A 19,571-nucleotide genomic window follows, 5' to 3' on the forward strand; every position below is an offset into this window, starting at 1 on the left:
AACTTGTCTTCTCCCCAACCCTATTCAACCTTGGGGGGGGGGCGTCTAGATCGGTGGGTCTCAAACCTGCATCTCAATAATCCTTTGCTTTTTTTTAGTAGTGGGAGGGAGTTTTAATCGAGAGGGACCTCACCTTGTCATTCTATCCCCAGCCAGTCTTTGTACGCCGTGAATTCCTGCTCGGAGTAGAGTGAATCGCAGGAAGTGTCCTCGGAGGAGTAGGAGGAGGGGGGAGAGTCGGAGAGGGAGCCTCGGTCTGCGGCGGAGCTGGGGAACCGGTCGGAGCCCCCTGAGCCCTGTTCCCGGAGCAGGACCTCCAGCCCTCGGATGTACTCGACCGCCGACCGCAGGGTGTCCACTTTGCTCATTCTCTTGCTGGGGCCGCGCTGGGGCACGTGCCGCTTCAGGTTGGCGAAGCCCAGGTTGACCAGCTTGACGCGGTTGCGCTCCCTCTCGTTGCGCCGGGCGGTGGAGTTGGGGAAGTTGCTGCCGCAGCCGGCCGGCCGGGACGGGGACCCGCCGGCGCCTCGGCCCTGACGATACTGCGGGAGGGCGGTCGATCTCTCCCTCCCCTTCCTGCCGCTCTGGGCGTCCCCATGCCCACCAGCGCCAGGCTCCCCCTCTGCCACCACCAACGCCAGGGTCATGTCCGGGAGTTCCATGCGCCCCCCAACTTTGCAGAGAGTCAGGATTCCCGAGTGAGATTCTAACTGCGCGTTACTGCCACGCAGCCAGGTCGCAGCTGAGATCTTCCTGGAATGAGAGCCTGATTTTGACAACGAGATCTGCACCCTCTCTCGGCCAGTCGGGACCTGCCCGTCCCATTCAGCCCTCAGCATTCGCCCTGTCAGTCACAACTCAATTAGTCAGCAAAATCCTCCCTCCAGCCACAGGCTTGCTGTTAACCCTCGACGTGCTTGCTCTCCCTTTCGCTTCAGGTGTCAGCTGTGCCTCAGTGGGTCGAACTTTCTCGCCTCTGAGTCGAAAGGTCGTGGGTTCGAATCCCACTCCAGGGGCTTGAGCACATAGTCCCAGTGCAGTACTGAGGGAGTGCTGCACTGTTGGAGGTGCCGTCTTTCAGATGAGACATTAAACCGAAGCCCTGTCTGCCCTCTCGGGTGAACGTAAAAGATCCCATGGCACTATTTTGAAGAAGAGCAGGGGAGTTCTCCCCAGTGTCCTGGGCCAATATTTATCCCTCAACCAACATCACTAAAAACAGATGATCTGGTCATTATCACATTGCTGTTTGTGGGATCTTGCTGTGCACAAATTGGCTGCTGTGTTTCTTACATTACAACAACACTACAGTGACTAAATTGGCTGTAAGGTGCTTTGGGACGTCCTGAGGTCACACTATATGAATGCAGGCCTTTCTTGATGTGTTCTTTTATCCACACTCATATCTTCACACTCTTCCATTTTGGAGAATAGTGTGAAGTAGTGGGAGGATTCGCAGGCTGATCAACAGTCTGACAACACTCCTTCCATGGCTGTAACCATCTCTGTACCAGCTGATAGCGGGGGGTTAGTCCTATACCGGGGCTGGGGGGGGGGGGCGGGGGGAGGGTTTTATGGGCCCCCACACCCACCAGAGGAAAGAATCCCACTGGACATCAACCCAGAATTCAGAGTCGGAGCTCCGGTCTCCACTCACCAGGACCGTCTGGAGCTCCGGTCCCCACTCACCAGGACCGTCTGGAGCTCCGGTCTCCACTCACCAGGACCGTCTGGAGCTCCGGTCTCCACTCGCCAGGACCGTCTGGAGCTCCGGTCTCCACTCACCAGGACCGTCTGGAGCTCCGGTCTCCACTCACCAGGACCGTCTGGAGCTCCGGTCTCCACTCACCAGGACCGTCTGGAGCTCCGGTCTCCACTCACCAGGACCGTCTGGAGCTCCGATCTCCACTCGCCTGGACCGTCTGGAGCTCCGGTCTCCACTTGCCGGGACCGTCTGGAGCGAGGGTTTGAACACTGCACTTTCTGACTCAGAGGTGGGAATGCTCCAAAGGCTGGCTCTGTTTTATGCAAGTGATTTGGGCTCTTGTCCATCCCAGACGGAGGGAATAACGTGCCTCACTATTTAGTGGAATCTTGCTTCGACACTATCTTTCCACCTCTGCGGTATGGATTGAAATATGCTGAGACACAAGAGATAAAGATCTCCTCTCTCTGATGCCAATATGGATCCTAATCATAATGATTCTGAACCTGGTTTCCATTGGATGTCAATCCACAACACAGAACTGCCCATAATTGTGCACCAATTAGAGTTGGTTTACAGTTGTTGGAGATTAAAGTGATATTTTGATGCATTGGAGAAATTGTACTGAGGTTTTGGTTAACTCACTGTGCTGGGACACATCTCCCATCTTTAAATTGCTTTGCTCCGTTTTAAATCAAAGAAGCCGGCAGTGTTTGTTGATCCAAAGTTCAAAGTGGGTTTATTTGAATGTTTGTGTGTTGGGAAATTGTTAAGGATCTTCTCAGACTCAAATGTTACTCCCCTGCTGATTGGATCATATGAATCCTGCTCGCCTGTCTCTTGCATAATATATATATTCAGCCGTGGCTCAGTGAGGAGCACTCTTGTCTCTGAGTCAGAAAATTGTGGTTTCAAGTCCCACCCCAGAGACTTGAGCACATAATCCAGGCTGACTCTCCCAGTGCAATACTGAGGGAGCGCTGCACTGCCAGAGGTGCTGTCTTTCAGATGAGAGGTTAAACCAATGCCCCGTCTGCCCTCTCAGGTGGACGTAAAAGATCTCATATCTCACTGGTATCCTAACCAATATTTATCCCTCAACCAACATCACTACAACAGATTATCTGGTCATCATCACGTTGCTGTTTGTGGGATCTTGCTGTGTGCAAATTGGCTTCTGTGTTTCCTACATTACAACAGTGACAATACTTCATTGGCTATAAAGCATTTTGTGATGTCTTGAGGTTGTGAAAGGCGCTATATAAATGCAAGTTCTTTATTTTTCTTTCATATTTGAACATCTGTGTGCAGTCTGATCCACTGTATGTTTATATGTTTGCACCCAATAACATTTCAAACAAATTTCAACCTCTGATGATAGATCTAATGGAAGGATCACTTTCGACCTCCCACTAGAGCATGAGATGTTACAAATATTACAATAACAAAACCTTTGTCTTTAAAAGCTAAAAAAGATCTTCTTTTTATAGCTGAAGATCACATTGGCTGGCACAGAAACTACAACACAGAAAACCCAACGTACAGCAGTGCTTAAAAAGTGAAACAATTTTCCAGCTTCGTGCTTTTCCTTTCAAATCGCAACAGTCAACTATGAAATGGTTAATGTGTCTTGTTCAATTAATAAGGGCAGTGACTGTGCTTTTCCTCCCTCTAGACAAATGGCAGTGCTCCTTGTCCTCTGTATAAAAGCATCCACTAAGTACCTTCATCTCTCTACAGTTGCGCACGCGGTCAATCCGGCTGGAGACTCCACTGTGCTGGGTTACAGATTTTGGCACCGCCAGCCCGTGCGCTGATCAGGTAGGGTTTCCGTCTGCCGTGTAACTCGTGCTAAATCTGTTTGCCGTTTATTTGTTGCTATGGGCTTGCGTCCGCTGGCATCTACACAGGGGACGTCTCAACACATCTCACTTGGGGACCCAACACGCTGCTTTCAGAGAGAGGAGATCTTCATCCAGTCAGTATGGGCTGAATTGGAACCCAGGTCTCCCAGGTGATGTCGAACCGTACAACACTGCCTGTTCTGCACCAGAGGGATGGCCTAGTTATCCCTGACTCTCTGGGGTGTAATTGGTCCCCTGAGGAGAATGGGTAGATTTTAACTCACTTGCATGAATCTAGCCTCCACCAGAGAGAGATCTTCCACCCTCATTCTGGGTTGGATTTGACCCCAGGTTCAGAGGTGAAAGATCAACAGTGTACGCTTAAATATAATTGAGACAAGTTTTGTAAAACTCCAACGAATTTGGCGCATGAACATTTTACTTTAAAGATTTTACCGACTGTATTTATTGTTTGCAAAGGATTAGTTCTCAACTGACAAAGAGTTTCTTTTCCTGTTTGAACAGGTACTGACAGTTTCTCCTAGCAATGGCTCCCTGGAGCAAAGTCTTGCCTCTTCTCCTTCTGGCCGTATGGGTCCAAGCAATGGGGACGGAAGGGGACACCACATGGCGCCTGTGTGGAACTGAGTTATTAGAATCTCTCCGCTTTGTGTGCGAGGACAGAGGATTCTACTTCAAGCCAGGGAAAAGAGGGCAAAATCTCCAGCAGGCACTCCGTGAGTCTAACCTCAGCCATGCCTCTAGACTCAACTATTCCAATGTTCTCCTGGCCGGTCCTCCCTTCTTCCACCCTCTGTAAGCTTGAGCTCATCCAAAACTCAGCTGCCCCGTATCCTAACTCGCACCAAGTCCCGTTCACCCATCACCCCCTGTGCTCGCTGACCTACATTGGCTCCCGGTCTGGCAACGCCTCGAATTTAAAATTCTCATCCTTGTTTTCAAATCCCTCCATGGCCTCGCCCCCTCCCTATCTCTGTAACCCTCCTCCAGCCCTACAACCCTCCGAGATCTCTGCGCTCCTCCAATTCTGGCCTCCTGCACATCCCCGATTTCCTTCGCCCCACCATTGGCGGCCGTGCCTTCAGCTGCCCTAAAATCTGGAATTCCCTCCCTGAACCTCTCCGCCTCACTACCTCTCTCTCTGCCTTTAAGACGCTCTTTAAAACCTACCTCTTTGACCAAGCTTTTGGTCACCTGTCCTAATATCTCCTTATGTGGCTCGGTGTCAAATTTTGTTTGATAATCGCTCCTGTGAAGCGCCTCGGGATGTTTCATTACTGTAAAGATGGTATATAAATGCAACTTCTTGTTGTTGTTATCAAAGGTCAACGATCACCCTCTAACACGTGTCTCTATTTTACAGGCTTCTTCAGCAATGAACCAGTAGAGTTCAGCAATGGCCTGCAGATCCCCTTCGCCAGGAGTGTGGAGGAGATGAAGGAGATGAAGGTGAAGAGGGGAATTGTGGAGCAGTGTTGTGACCGTTCGTGCTCCCTCAGTGACCTAGAGCTCTACTGCAACTGATGCTGCAGCATGCCTGTGTAGAACTTGTACCCCAATTACAAAAATAAAACTGTATAACGCATCCTACAGAGCTGTGCCTGGCCTTTCAGTGATTAATAACAAACTAACAATTTCTGACCTTGACGTTGCTCATTGTATGTTGGAGGATGTACTGGGGTAAAAATTGGTTACGGCCTGCTTTCGGGGCGCATAACAGCCCCAAGAGAAAGGCCTGCGGCTCGCCCAAGATTGGGCCTCAGGCCCCACATCAATAATTTAAGGAGCTGACGGTGCCCCCCAGAGGCAGCTGCCCCATTGACGACATTCCAATTTGTTCCCATCCTACTCCTCCTGGCCCACAAGGAAACCTTTAAGACTGTAAAATGATTTACTTGCATCAACCGTGGCTCTGTGGGTAGCACACTCGCCTCTCGGTCATGGGTTCAAGCTCCACTCCTGGGACTTGAACACAAAATCTAGGCAGACGCTCCTAATACCAGTGCTGAGGGAGTGCTGAGGTGCCGTCTTTCAGATGTAGACGTTAAACCGAGGCCCCGTCTGCCCTCTCAGGTGGACGTAAAAGATCCCATGGCACTATTTCGAAGAAGAGCAAGGGGGTTCTCCCCAGTGTCCTGGCCAATATTTATCCCTCAACCAACAGCACTAAAATAGTTTATCTGATCATTTATTTCATTGCTGTTTGTGGGATCTTGCTATGCTCAAATTGACTGCCGCGTTTCCTACATTACAATAACGACTACACTTCAAAAGTACTTTGTTGGCTGTGAAGCGCTTTGGGATGTCTTGAGGTTCGTGAAAGGCGCTGTAGGCACCCTCATAACACAAGACACCCCACATTATAACTCCCTGTAACACACCCCACATTATAACTCCTCATAACACACCCCACATTATAACTCCTCATAACACAAGACACCCCACATTATAACTCCCTGTAACACACCCCACATTATAACTCCCTGTAACACACCCCACATTATAACTCCCTGTAACACACCCCACATTATAACTCCCTGTAACACACCCCACATTATAACTCCTCATAACACAACACACCTCACATTATAACTCTCTATAACACACCTCACATTATAACTCTCTATAACACACCTCACATTATAACTCGCTATAGCACACCTCACATTATAACTCTCTATAACACACCCCACATTATAACTCTCTATAACACACCCCACATTATAACTCTCTATAACACACCTCACATTATAACTCCCTATAACACACCCCACATTATAACTCTCTATAACACACCCCACATTATAACTCTCTATAACACACCCCACATTATAACTCGCTATAACACACCCCACATTATAACTCGCTATAACACACACCACATTATAACTCGCTATAACACACCCCACATTATAACTCGCTATAACACACCTCACATTATAACTCTCTATAACACACCCCACATTATAACTCTCTATAACACACCCCACATTATAACTCTCTATAACACACCCCACATTATAACTCTCTATAACACACCTCACATTATAACTCGCTATAACACACCTCACATTATAACTCTCTATAACACACCTCACATTATAACTCTCTATAACACACCTCACATTATAACTCTCTATAACACACCTCACATTATAACTCGCTATAACACACCCCACATTATAACTCCCTATAACACACCTCACATTATAACTCTCTATAACACACCCCACATTATAACTCGCTATAACACACCCCACATTATAACACTCTCTATAACACAGCCCACTCTATAACACTGTCTTAACGTACCCCGTAGTGTGATACTCTCTATAACACACCCTGCACTGTAAGAGTTTCTATGACCCCTACTAACACTGTTAAAGAACTTTTTGCATAATTACAAGACACCAACTGGTTGGATATTTTTGGGATTTAACTAATGAACGGATTTTAAAGTGATCAGAATTCCACAAGTTAAACAAATTAGAGAGTTAAAGGTTGATTTGTGGAGCAAGGTCACTGAATAAATGGCTGTCACTGCAGATCGAAATGTGTAAATACACAGCTCACTGGGCCAGTGCACTGGGCATATACTACTACTACAACAACAACAAGAATTGCATTTATATAGCGCCATTAATATAGTAAAACGTCCCAAGGTGCTTCACAGGAGCAATTATCAAACAAAATTTCACACCGAGCCACATAAGGAGACATTAGGACAGGTGACCAAAAGCTTGGTCAAAGAGTTAGGTTTTAAGGAACGTCTTAAAGGAGGAGAGAGAGGTGGAGAGGTTTAGGGAGGGAATTCCAGAGCTTAGGGCCCAGGCAGCTGAAGGCACGGCCGCCAATGGTGGAGCGATGAAAATCGAGGATGCGCAAGAGACAAGAACTGGGGGAGTGCAGAGATCTCGGAGGGTTGTAGGGCTGGAGGAGGTTACAGAGATAGGGAGGGGGCGAGGGCCATGGAGGGATTTGAAAACAAGGATGGGAATATCTTCACAAACCACAAACCTGGAATATCCCAGGTTCAAAACGTGGTCGGCGTTGAGTTAGCTGATTTCAGACAGGGGGCCGACTATTGGCCTGAGTGTCGCTAGCATTCAGAGGAAGAAAGAAACTCAGCCAGGGTCCCCACTCCTGAACAGCTACACGGTGCCTCCTGTGGTTGAACAAGCTGCTGACACCGTCTCACACACACACACACACACACACAGACAGACACAACACACACAGACACAACACACACACACACACACACAGATACACACACACACAGACACAGACACACACACAGACACACACACAGATACACACACACAGACACACACACAGACACACACACAGACACACACACACACACACACACAGACACAACACACACAGACACACACACAGACACACACACACACAGACACAGACACAGATACACACACACACACACAACACACACACAGACACACACACACACAGATACACACACACAGACACAACACACACACACACACACAACACACACACAGACACACACACACACAGATACACACACACAGACACAACACACACACACACAACACACACACAGACACACACACACACAGACACACACACACAGACACACACACACAGCATCACACACACACAACACAGACATACACACCATCACACACACACACACACAGACACACACACAACACACACCATCACACACACACAACACACACACACACAGACAACACACACCATCACACACACACAGACACACACACAGATATAGACACACATACACATCACACACACGCACAAACACAGACACACACACTCACACAGACACACACTCACACACACACCCCGGATGAATGGCCCAGTCCAGCCAGCAGAGGACAGCCCGCGACCATGGAACTGCTCCCCAGCAAGAAGCTGCCACTTCAGCCTAGGAGGGGAGCAAACTGCAAACAGAAGCAAAGAGAAGGCTGAGGGGGTAACCTGATAGAGGTCTTTAAATTATGAAGGGGTTCGATAGAGTAGACGTAGAGAAAATGTGGGGGAATCCAAAACTAGGGACCATAAATATAAGATAGTCACTAATAAATCCAATTGGGAATTCAGGAGAAACTTCTTTACCCAGAGAGTGATGAGAATGTGGAACTTGCTCCCATAGTGAATAGCATCGATGCATGTAAGGGAAGCTAGATTAGAACCTGAGGGAGAAAGGAATAAAAGGTAATGCTGATAGGGTGAGATGAAGTAGGGAGGGAGGAGGCTCGCGAGGAGCATAAACACCAGCATAGACCAGTTGGGCCGAATGGCCTGTTTCTGTGCTGTAATTCTATGTAAGTAGTGTACTGATTTGACCGTTTGCTGATGGCAACTGTACTGCAGTCAACTCTGCCCTCGCCCAGCCCCTCCCTCACACACACACAGGCCCAGAGTAACTGGCAACCTCAGCAGAGCAAAGTCCTCCCAACAGAGCTTGATAACGTTGCTGCAGTTATTAACTCTGTGTCATTTTGGGACTCTGCTGCAGCGTGGAGCTTTCCTTGGTCAGTGCCTGGTTACACCAAAGCTGCTCGATAATGGGAAGGCGTGATGCCCTCAGCTTCATTGAGAACCTCCAGGCCTCTCCTTTCAGTGGGAAGCACCCCTTTAAGGTAACTTCGATTTCTCAGAGTTTCTGGCAATTTCTTTCAGAATGTCACTGCAGAGATTTCACCGCCTTCGAACCTTTACAAAGAAAAGGCTCATGTTTCTACACCACATCTCACAGTATGAAATACATTCACGGGATCATACAGCACAGAAGGAGGCAATTCGGCCCTTCATGCCTGTGCTGGCCCTTTGAAAGAGCTATCCAATTAGTCCCACACCCTTGCTCTTTCCCCATTGCCCTGCAAGTATTTCCCTTTTCAAGCATTTATCCCATTCCCTATTGAAAGTTATTATTGAATCTGCTTCCACCACCCTTTCAGGCAGTGCGTTCCAGATCATAGCAACTCGCTGTGCAAAAAGAAATTCTCCTCATCTTTCCCCGCTGGGGCTGTTGTTACATAGGTAAACGCAGTAGCATTTTGTGCACAGCAAGCTCCCATAAACAGTGATGAGATGGAGAGACCAGTTAATCTGTTTTTTAGTGGTATTGGTTGAGGGAGGTTTGTTGGATAGGACACTAGGGAAAACCCCCCCTACTCTCCTGTCAATACAGCCATCAGATCTGTAAGACCCACCTGAGAGGGCAGCCAGGAGCCTCCTCTCACCCAAAAGACAGCACCTCCGACAGTGTAGCACTCCCTCAGTGTCAGCCTGGACTATGTGCTCATGTCTCTGCAGTGGGGCTATGAACCCATGCCCTTCTAACTCAGAGGTGAGAGTGCTACCAACTGAGCTAGGGGTTATAGTCAAAGGGGGCAGCTATAGTGGGGTGAGAGTTATGGTGGGGTGTGATTACATTGAAGGTGGGGGTTGCATTGGGAACATGGGGAGCCGGAGTTATGTTCGGTGTGAGGGTCATATTGGGGAGGGGGGTATATTCAGGGTGGAAATTACATTCAGGGTGGGGGTTATATTGAGGGTGGGGGTTATATACAGGGTGGAGGTTACATCAGGGAGATTACATTGCAGGTGAGGGTTATTTGCAGGCTGGTAGTTATATTCAGTGTGGGGACATATTTGGTTGGGGGTATTTTTGAGGTGGGGATCATATTTAGAGTGGAGGTGTTTTTAGGGGGTTTATTGGGGAGGATTTTTCGGCATGGAGGGGTTATATTCCAAAAAGATTGTTTTCAGTTTATTTGCTTTGTCACATTAGCCGCTTAGAGACTGCGTTTTTCCACATTTCCAGCATAAGTAATCTCAATAGACTGGCACAGTATAAATATTGTATCCACTGTGTGTCGGATGGATTAAAAGAACTGCAAATGTTGGAAATCTGAAACAAAAACAGAAAATAGATACAAAATAATTAAAGAACTTGCATTTATATAGCACCTTTCACATCCCCAGGGTGTCCCAAAGCGCTTCACAGCCAATGAATTATTTTGTTATGTCGGAAACCACGATAACTATCCCTTCACTATCTCTTTGATAAAACCCCATTTCACTATTTCCCTGGTGACCCTCTCATTATCTCATTATCCATTTGACAGCTTCTCTTTATGTCCTTTCCGAGAACTCATCCTCGAGATCTATATGACTGGAGGTAACGTCTACCCATGAAACTCTACCCATGCAAGAGTCAGTGCCTTCAGGAGAGGAGGGAAGAGAGATAGGGGAGGGAGGGGAGGGAGATTTTTAAGAAGGATTATTCTGCTGAGCACTCGTGGTTTGTGTCAGAAAACGCTTAAGGCTTCCTTCAAACCTATTGACCAACTAGCTCTCCCAGTGTTTGTTGGATGGCCCGCGAGAAGCTTGGACATTTCTCTGTTCCTCTCGGGGCACTCAGCACTCAGTGGGTTAATTCCACAGCCTTGTGTTGTTGGCGCAGACTGTAATGTTATATCAGTGTGCTTCATTGTTGGTTCTGCAGACAGTGAGGGCTGTCTGAAGAGGTTAGGCATTAAAAGCTACCAGGACCTTGCAAGTTATTGTCGCATAGGAACTGAACACCCTTCATCCTGCATCATGCTAGTGTAAAGTACCCTTATTATTCCCTTAATACTGGAGTGTATGCTGACTACATAGAATTACATAGAATTTACAGCACAAAAACAGGCCATTCGGCCCAACTGGTCTATGCCAGTGTTTATGCTCCACACAAGCCTCCTCCAACCCTACTTCATCTCACCCTATCAGCATATCCTTCTATTCCTTTCCCCCTCATGTACTTATCTAGTTTCCCCTTAAATGCATCTATGCTATTCCATGTGGTAGTGAGTTCCACATTCTAGTCACTCTCTGGGTAAAGAATTTTCTCCTGAATTCCTTATTGGATTTATTGGTGACTATCTTACATTTAGGGCTCCTAGTTTTGGTCTCCCCCACAAGTGGAAACATCTTCTCCATGGCTACCGTTATCAAACCCAGCTATAATTTTAAAGACCTCTATCAGGTCACCTCTCAGCCTTCTCTTTTACAGTCTTTCCTGATAGTTATAACCTCTCAGTTCTGGTCTCATCCTTGCAAATATTTTTTGCACCTTCTCCAGTGCCTCTATATCCTTTTTGTAATATGGAGAACAGAACTGTGCACAGTAACTCTAAGAGTGACTGTCTTACAATAAAGCATTGGTTAAAGGATAAATTCATTAGGGAGCCATGCTCAAAAGGAATATAAGTCCAAGAATTAGCGCTAAGGTATTGTAACTCAGTCTCCGCCCCGCACTCCCTTCAGGCGCACCTCTGCACTGGGAATGCTGAGCTTACCCTTCTGTTTCAAGTTGTCCCACGAGATTGAGAAGTTGGATTGCCAACCCTCCAGGACTGGCCTGGAGTCTCCAGGAACTAAAGACTAATCTCCAGGACACTGCTACAGGCAAAAACCCGGGAGAGAAATCATAGGGGCAATAAAAAATGGTGCTCTTTTAAAATTTCCTCTGAACGCTTTTGTTTACTAGTTATAAAAATATTGGACATGGGAGAAAAAAGCTGTTCGACTGACAGTCAAGAATCATCCAATCAGGTAATGATGAATCTATTCGCTTCCCAATTGGCCGTGGGAAGGTGGGATGCTGCGAGGTTGGACATTTCGGTGACCAATGGCGAGAGTGTGGGGCCGGGACGGTTGGAGGCAGGAGGTCATGTGATGACACCTCCTGGAATATGTCCAACCAGAGTTGGCAACCCTATTGAGAAGTACCTTAATGTTCTAACAGATTGGGGTGTACAGAGACTGCCCCATTGTAACAAAGGGCACTTAATATGTTTTGAGGTAGCTTTTGAAGGTGGAGATAGCGAGGTAGCGAGGCAAAGGGGCTCAGAAAGAGAATTCCAGAACGCAGGAATGCGATGGCTGAAGACTCGGCCATTGATGGTGGAGCAGAGTGAAGGGATGGGCAGAAGAGCAGAGGGTGGGAACTGGGACACAGGATTGCAGAAGATTGTAGAGGTAAGGTGGACCGAGAGCGTGGTGGGATCTGAAGACACGGACAATGTCCTTCAAAAGGGAACTGGGTAAGTAGTTGAAAGGAAAAATTTGCAGGGCTACGGGGATAAGGCGGGGGAGTGGGACTAGCTGGATTACTCTTGCAGAGAGCCGGCACGAACTCGATGGGCCGAACGGCCTCCTTCTCTGCTGTAACCTTTCTATGATTCTACAAGGATTTGGAAGTTGATAAACAGGGGAACGGGGAGTCGCTGGATAGTGGCAAGGACAGCCATGATAGGTGAGAAACATAGAAACATAGAAAATAGGAGCAGGAGTAGGCCATTCGGCCCTTCGAGCCTGCTCCGCCATTCAATATGATCATGGCTGATCCTCCATCTCAATACCATATTCCCGCTCTCCCTCCATACCCCTTGATGCCTTTTATGTCCAGAAATCTATCTAGCTCCTTCTTAAATATATTCAGTGACTTGGCCTCCACAGCCTTCTGTGGTAGAGAATTCCACAGGAGTGAGGAGGGACTTTGTTTGGAATAGAATACAGGCCATGGAGTTCGGGATGAGTTGGAGTTTACGTGGGATTGGGGAGGCTGACGAGGACAGTGATGGCGAAATTGAGCTTTCAGGTGACAAAGGCGTCTCTGTGACTTGTGAACACTTCCCCTAACTTCTCTCCTACTTCCTGATCAGAGTCCACAGCTGCCCTGATTAAATCCCCCGTGATATGCGTCACATATAAATGTAATTTGGTATATTGAGGCCCTTCACAGTGTGCTCTGAGCATGCTCCTTTTATCCTGACGTCTACATCAGTGAATGAGTGAGGGCAGGGATGGATGACCATTTTGTCCCACCCTCTGAGCTTTCCTATTGATAATTTAGTACAGAAGAAAGGTAGGGGTTGCCAACTCCGGTTGGACGTATTCCTGGAGGTTTCATCACATGACCTCATCCCTCCAAACCCCTCATAGTCAAACAGCTTTTTTCCCATTTCCAATATTTCTATAACCAATGAACAAAAAGAGTTCAAAGAATATGAAAAAGAACTTTTTTTTTTATATCCGCTATGATTTTCCTCCTGGGTTTTGCTCGCAGCAGTGTCCTGGAGATTAATCTTCAATTCCTGGAGACTCCAGGACAAATCTGGAGGGTTGGCAACCCCTAGTGAACCATGGCGCAGGATCAAGGTTTGAAAGACCTGGAGATAAGATGAGATAAATCAAGTGGCTAGGTGATGCCAACATTGGGTGTTACAAGCCTGTGGACTGTCAGAGGAATGGAAGATTGAGGGGAGCGGAGCTGAATGATTCCACAGAGACCCGGGATAACAGGGCTCGACAAAAGTAAATTGAGGCAATTCTCTTTTCCTTTCCTAGGCAGTTGGTTCCAGGAGCCCTGTGCGGGCACTGTGCATCTTCCTTGCTCTCACTGTTTGCACAGGGACATCTGAGGCACGAATAGAGGAGACGCTATGTGGAGGGGAGCTTGTGGACACACTGCAGTTCATCTGTGCGGAAAGGGGCTTTTACTTTGGTGAGAATGCACCTTTTATTCTTAAATATCACACAACGCAAATAATGGTCTAAAACCATCCCTGCAGTGCCAATTCAACTCAGAATAAAGAAAGGGTGTCCTTAAGTTAGGTATCCCAACTTTCTCTATATATTTTTGATCCCCTTATCCGTCTGGCTCGCGGCGAGGAGGGTCTATGTACAGCCCACACCCAGACCATCTCAATGCTCCCTGAATCTTGCCCACCCCCAGGGACCCCAAAAACTTGACCATTCCCATTGGTTTTCACCCCATTCTTGCTGGATGCCCCCTGGAGCACCCTGTTCAATGGGCTTCACGTCTGGATGTAGATTGAAGAGCAATTATGATCCTACACCTGCCCCCTTTCCCACAGCAGGGTCTCAAAAGGGAACTGGGTAAGTACTTGAAAGGAAAAATTTGCAGGGCTACGGGGATGGGGCGGGGGAGTGGGACTAGCTGGATTGCTCTTGCAGAGAGCTGGCGCGAACTCGATGGGACGAATGGCCCCCTTCCGTGGATTTTATCTGTTTAAGGTTGGTGTTGCTTGAGGGAGGAATGTTGGCCAGGACACCAGAAGAACTCCCTATTCTTTTTCAAATAATGCCATGGGATCCCTTACATGCACCTGAGCAGGGTGGGGGGTTGTTTATGGATGGCACCTCTGTCCCTCACTGAAGTGTCACATCAACACCCACAGTGGGGCTTAAACCCACAACCTTACGAATTATAGGGGCAAGAGTGCTACTAACTGAGCTAAAGCACTTCATAGTGGGTATCAGAAGGCTATCTGACCGCAGGGGACATTACAGCCAAGCCAAACTCTTGCCCAGCCACACCTCCGGTAGGGGCTGCAGCACCGTGATTAGGGTGGAACCCTTGGACAGTATCCCTCTTCTCTCACTCAGTGTCCACGTCAGCAGCCACGGCAGCCCCAGCTGCTGCCCTAACTAAGACTCGCTAACTCAGCCGTAGCAACCTCCCCTCCCCATAACCCAACAGACCAGAGAAGCTGGGGTTGTTCACCAGAGAGCAGAGAGGTTATGGGGAGATTTAATAGAGGAGTTCAAAATTATGAAGGGTTTTGAAAGAATCGATAGGGAGAGACTGTTTCCACTGGCAGGAGGGTCGGTAACCAGAGGACACAGATTTAAGATAATTGACAAACGAACCAGAGGGGAGATGGGGAGAATTATTTTTACGCAGCGAGTTGTTACGATCTGGAATGCGCTGCGTGAAAGGGCGGTGGAAGCAGATTCAGCAGTAACTTTCAAAAGGGAATTGGATAAATACTTGAGAAGGAAACATTGCAGGGCTATGGGGAAAGAGCAGGGGGAGTGGGACTAATTGGATAGCTCTTTCAAAGAGCAGGCACGGGTACGGTGGGCCGAATGGCCTCCTTCTGTGCTGTTTGATTCTATGTTAACAGCCTGCAGATAATCACTGTCCAGGTTTAACCATGAAGAATGGTCATTTGGATGAAGTACTGCAGGATAACTGGTGCTGTTAAAGCCATACCCCAGCTAGAGTTAGCATGCTCATGAGAAGTGTGGAGAAAATCAAAGGAGGAAAATAAAACTGAACTGGAAGAGTAACTAACAGCAGTATTGGTAGCCCTGAATATCCAAACACATGGCCTACTCTTATCAGCATCACTCAATTTAGAAAGGAAGGAAGGAAAGAAAGAATGAAAGAAAGAAATTGCATTGATATAGCGCCTTTCACAACCTCAAAGTGTGTCACAGTCAATGAAGTACTTTTTGAAGTGTAGTCATGTTGCAATGCAGGAAATGCGGCAGCCAATTTGTGCACAGCAAGATCCCACAAACAGCAATGTGATAATGACCAGATAATGTGTTTTAGTGATGTTGATTGAGGGATGAATATTGGCCAGGACACCAGGGAGAACTTCCCATTAAATTATATTTACACTTGCTAAGTTGTATTTACAGTCCGTGACGTGTAACCAGCACAAGGACCAGGAGTTGCTGACTGGGTGTATTTAGCCTGCTGTGAGTTCAATGGGACATGTTTACATGGCTTCATCCATAGCTCGGGAGGTCACTGAATTTCATGGAAAGCTAAATGACATATTAATCAAAGCATCATCAATGGGCCAGGCCACACTCTGTGTGGTATCTCATCTACACCCTCCAAATCCTTGCCTGATCATCCTCTATCAGAAAAACGAGAATTTTCTAGGAACAGAAAAAGACCTTGAGGTTGATCAGCCGTCCATTTTCAAAGATCAACGTTACTAATCCACCTCCTCACCATTCCTCTCAATCCCTTCTCTCTCCAACCCAATTATACACGGTCCACTTCAATGCCTTTCCCTGGTGGCCTATTCCATAACTCTACCACCCTTGTGGTGAAAAGTTCTGCCTGACTTCCCTTCTTACTCCAAATGTCTTCATTAGTAGCTTGTATCCCCTAGGATTTGAACTCCCCACTATTGCGATTAACTTTGTCTATACAGGAGACAAGATCCCAGTTAATTCCAGAAAAACATTAACAGATCCAAGCATAAAATCAATTGTAACTGTGTCTGTCCCATTCACAGAAATTGTATAGAATTCAATTCATTCTCTGGGAGTGTTTGATGGGACAGTGTAGAGGGAGCTTTACTCTTTATCTAACCCGTGCTGTACCTGCCCTGGGAGTGTTTGATGGGACAGTGTAGAGGGGCTTTACTCTGTATCGAACCCGTGCTGTACCTGCCCCAGTAGTGTTTGATGGGACAGTGTAGAGGGGCTTTACTCTGTATCTAACCCGTGCTGTACCTGCCCTGGGAGTGTTTGATGGGACAGTGTAGAGGGAGCTTTACTCTGTATCTAATCCATGCTGTACCTGCCCCAGTAGTGTTTGATGGGACAGTGTAGAGGGGTTTTACTCTGTATCTAACCCGTGCTGTACCTGCCCTGGGAGTGTTTGATGATAACTCAGGCCGCCAAAAATAAAGAAAATATTTATTTCTACATGTAATGAAATTTACTCGAATGATGAGATAAAAGGAAACATTTGTGCAAAATTCAAGAAAGGCAAATTGAATGCCTACAGTTTCAGCGATCGGCTATTTTGCTTCTCATACGTTTAATGGCTCCACATTCTTGGTTCCCAGTCAGCAAAGTGGTTGGACGTCGGAGCAGGCAGAACCGGGGCATCGTGGATGAATGCTGCTTCCGTAGCTGTGACCTTCTGATACTGGAGACGTACTGCGCACACCCGCCAGAGGCAGTCAGATCCACACCTTCCACAGCATCACACAGGACATTGCTGCAAAAGGTGAGGGTCAATGCAAAACCGACCTCCTTTCTTCCAGTCCAATTGCCTCCCCTTCCTCTCCTGAAAGAAAGGACTTGCATTTACACAGTGCCTTTCGTGAACCTCCTGACGTCCCAAAGCTCTTTACAACCAATGAAGCACTTTTTGAAGTGTAGTCACCGTCCTAATGCAGGAAACGCAGCAGCCAATTTGCGCACAGTAAGATCCCACAAACAGCAACGTGATGATGACCGGAATGAACATGTTTTAGGTGTTGGTTGAGGGGATAAATGTTGGTCAGGACACCGGAGAGAACTCCCCTACTCTTCTTCGAATGGAGTTGGGATCCTGGCTGACCTTTTTTCCCCCCGTGCCTCACCGTAAAGGGGAACTAAGTTTCCTACCACCGGCCTAGCTGAGGTTAGCTGACAACATAGGCCAGGAATCGAACCTGGGACCATCTGAGCCTGCATGATCCTGTAACACGCACACCGCAGAGCGTCAACCAACTGCTAAAAAAACCTCTTTGTCCTCTTTACTTTTTTCCCCTCCCTTTGTTCAAACAGATCGTGGGAAAACGCTCGCTTGGTATTGAACGGGAGGATCTTGTGGGACCTGGAGGACACCTGGAGACGTACCTCGACAGCTCAAGTTCTGCTTCCCTGCCCAAGGCCCAGATCCGCGAGTGGCCAGGAGAACACGGGGCCTCATCGCGCATTGATGACATCACCTCGCGGACGCGGCCCCCGCCCCAGCACCGGGTGTGGCTGAGCCCGGCTCCGCCCTTTCCTCAGGTGGGACTGCTCTCCCCTTCGACGCCCTAAAACCATCTCAACGCGCAAGCAGGGTCGAACTGTTTTAAGTGCCCGTCCAGCCGAACCTTCACCTTTGAGGAGGATGCGGCCACGCGACTAGCCGGTAAGGCCACGCTGGCAAAGAAAAAAACCCCCCACAAAAACAAAGGAGAGACAATGTGAGGGACGGTGCGGAATTAGAGGGAAGCGTGATGCTCAGAAGGATTTCCGCTGCTGCAAGAACTTACGAAATATCTCCCTCACTTCCAACAAAGAAATCTTTTGAGCTCCCAAAGGCTCAGGGAAGTGGTTGCTTCAACGCATTTAGAAGGCGAGCTGGGAGGAGGCTGAGGCCCACTCCCTGCCCACCCTCCCCATTTCTCCAACGGCTGCCACTTGCTTGTCTACTAAAGAGGTGATTGTTCGTGAGGTGATCACCTACACAGTAAAGGTGAGCAGGTCTTGCGGGGGGGTGGGAAATGAGGCCAAAATGCGGACCCAATTAGTATTAATAGAAGCCAGAATGGCCGCAGAACACTGTACTAAAAATCTGCCTGTAGACATCAGTAGTTCAATTTGTCAATACTGTAGCACAGATTGTTTCTATAGCACAATACAGCCATCTAGTGTCTGTAAGAGTGTGCAGCACAAAATAGTTGTGCAAATCTAGCCATTGTCCACACCGAAACTGCACCTTCGATCTTCGACACCTCCATTCATCTAAACATTAGCAAAACAGTTATTTTGAGGTTCAGGTGAATGAGAATGTTGGAGAGCTGGTCTAGTAATTAATACATTTCCAACTTACTGTCGGCTTATATAAAAGGAAAGAGGAAGCAGATCTGACCTAAGATTTTGCTGTAGCCTTAAAACTGCTTGCTCAACTCTACATGGGCGAATTCCCCATGGAGACTAGATTAATACCATTGACAGTCAACTACCAGTCAGTGTCTAACATGTCCTGTGTATAACGTGCCCTGTGTATAGCATGCCCCGTGTATAACATGCCCTGTGTATAGAATGCCCTCTGTATAACATGCCCTGTGTATAATATGCCCTGTATATAACGTGCCCTGTGTATAACATGCCCTGTATATAACATGCCCCATGTATAAACACCTCCCAGTAGAATACATCTGTCCATTTACCACATCTAGTGTATAACACACTCTGTATAAACCACCTGGTGTATAACACATCTTTCTGCATAAAGGACCTCTCTGTATACCACACCCAGTGTATAGCACACTTCTCCGAGTTAACACTTTCAGGAAAGAGTGGAAGGAAACTTGGAAAAATAAGATGGCTGCTTTAGGTGTTTTCTATTTAATTTGCACTGTGATGCGTGGGAGGCAGACAGTTAGGGTGAAGTTCTC

At 47.5% G+C, this 19,571-nt stretch overlaps 2 protein-coding genes and 1 pseudogene across 2 annotated transcripts; 2 read left to right on the forward strand and 1 right to left on the reverse strand.

The window, feature by feature from the left end:
- Positions 1–137: 137 nt before the first annotated feature.
- LOC137305406 (achaete-scute homolog 1-like) lies at positions 138–715 on the reverse strand. Its single transcript, XM_067974236.1, has one exon. It carries the CDS (start codon positions 660–662, stop codon positions 138–140), a length of 525 nt encoding a protein of 174 aa, XP_067830337.1. The 5' UTR covers positions 663–715.
- A 3,381-nt stretch (positions 716–4,096) lies between these two features.
- On the forward strand, positions 4,097–5,107 carry LOC137305329 (insulin pseudogene; annotated as a pseudogene).
- A 2,431-nt stretch (positions 5,108–7,538) lies between these two features.
- LOC137305407 (uncharacterized) lies at positions 7,539–18,225 on the forward strand. The gene is made up of 6 exons (XM_067974237.1): positions 7,539–7,624; positions 10,716–10,768; positions 12,122–12,186; positions 13,984–14,140; positions 17,259–17,422; positions 17,968–18,225. Exons 1-6 carry the CDS (start codon positions 7,539–7,541, stop codon positions 18,223–18,225), a joined length of 783 nt encoding a protein of 260 aa, XP_067830338.1.
- The last annotated feature ends 1,346 nt before the right edge of the window (positions 18,226–19,571 follow it).

Source organism: Heptranchias perlo, chromosome 40 (genome assembly GCF_035084215.1).
Source record: "Heptranchias perlo isolate sHepPer1 chromosome 40, sHepPer1.hap1, whole genome shotgun sequence".
NCBI classification, from domain to species: Eukaryota; Metazoa; Chordata; class Chondrichthyes; order Hexanchiformes; family Hexanchidae; genus Heptranchias; species Heptranchias perlo.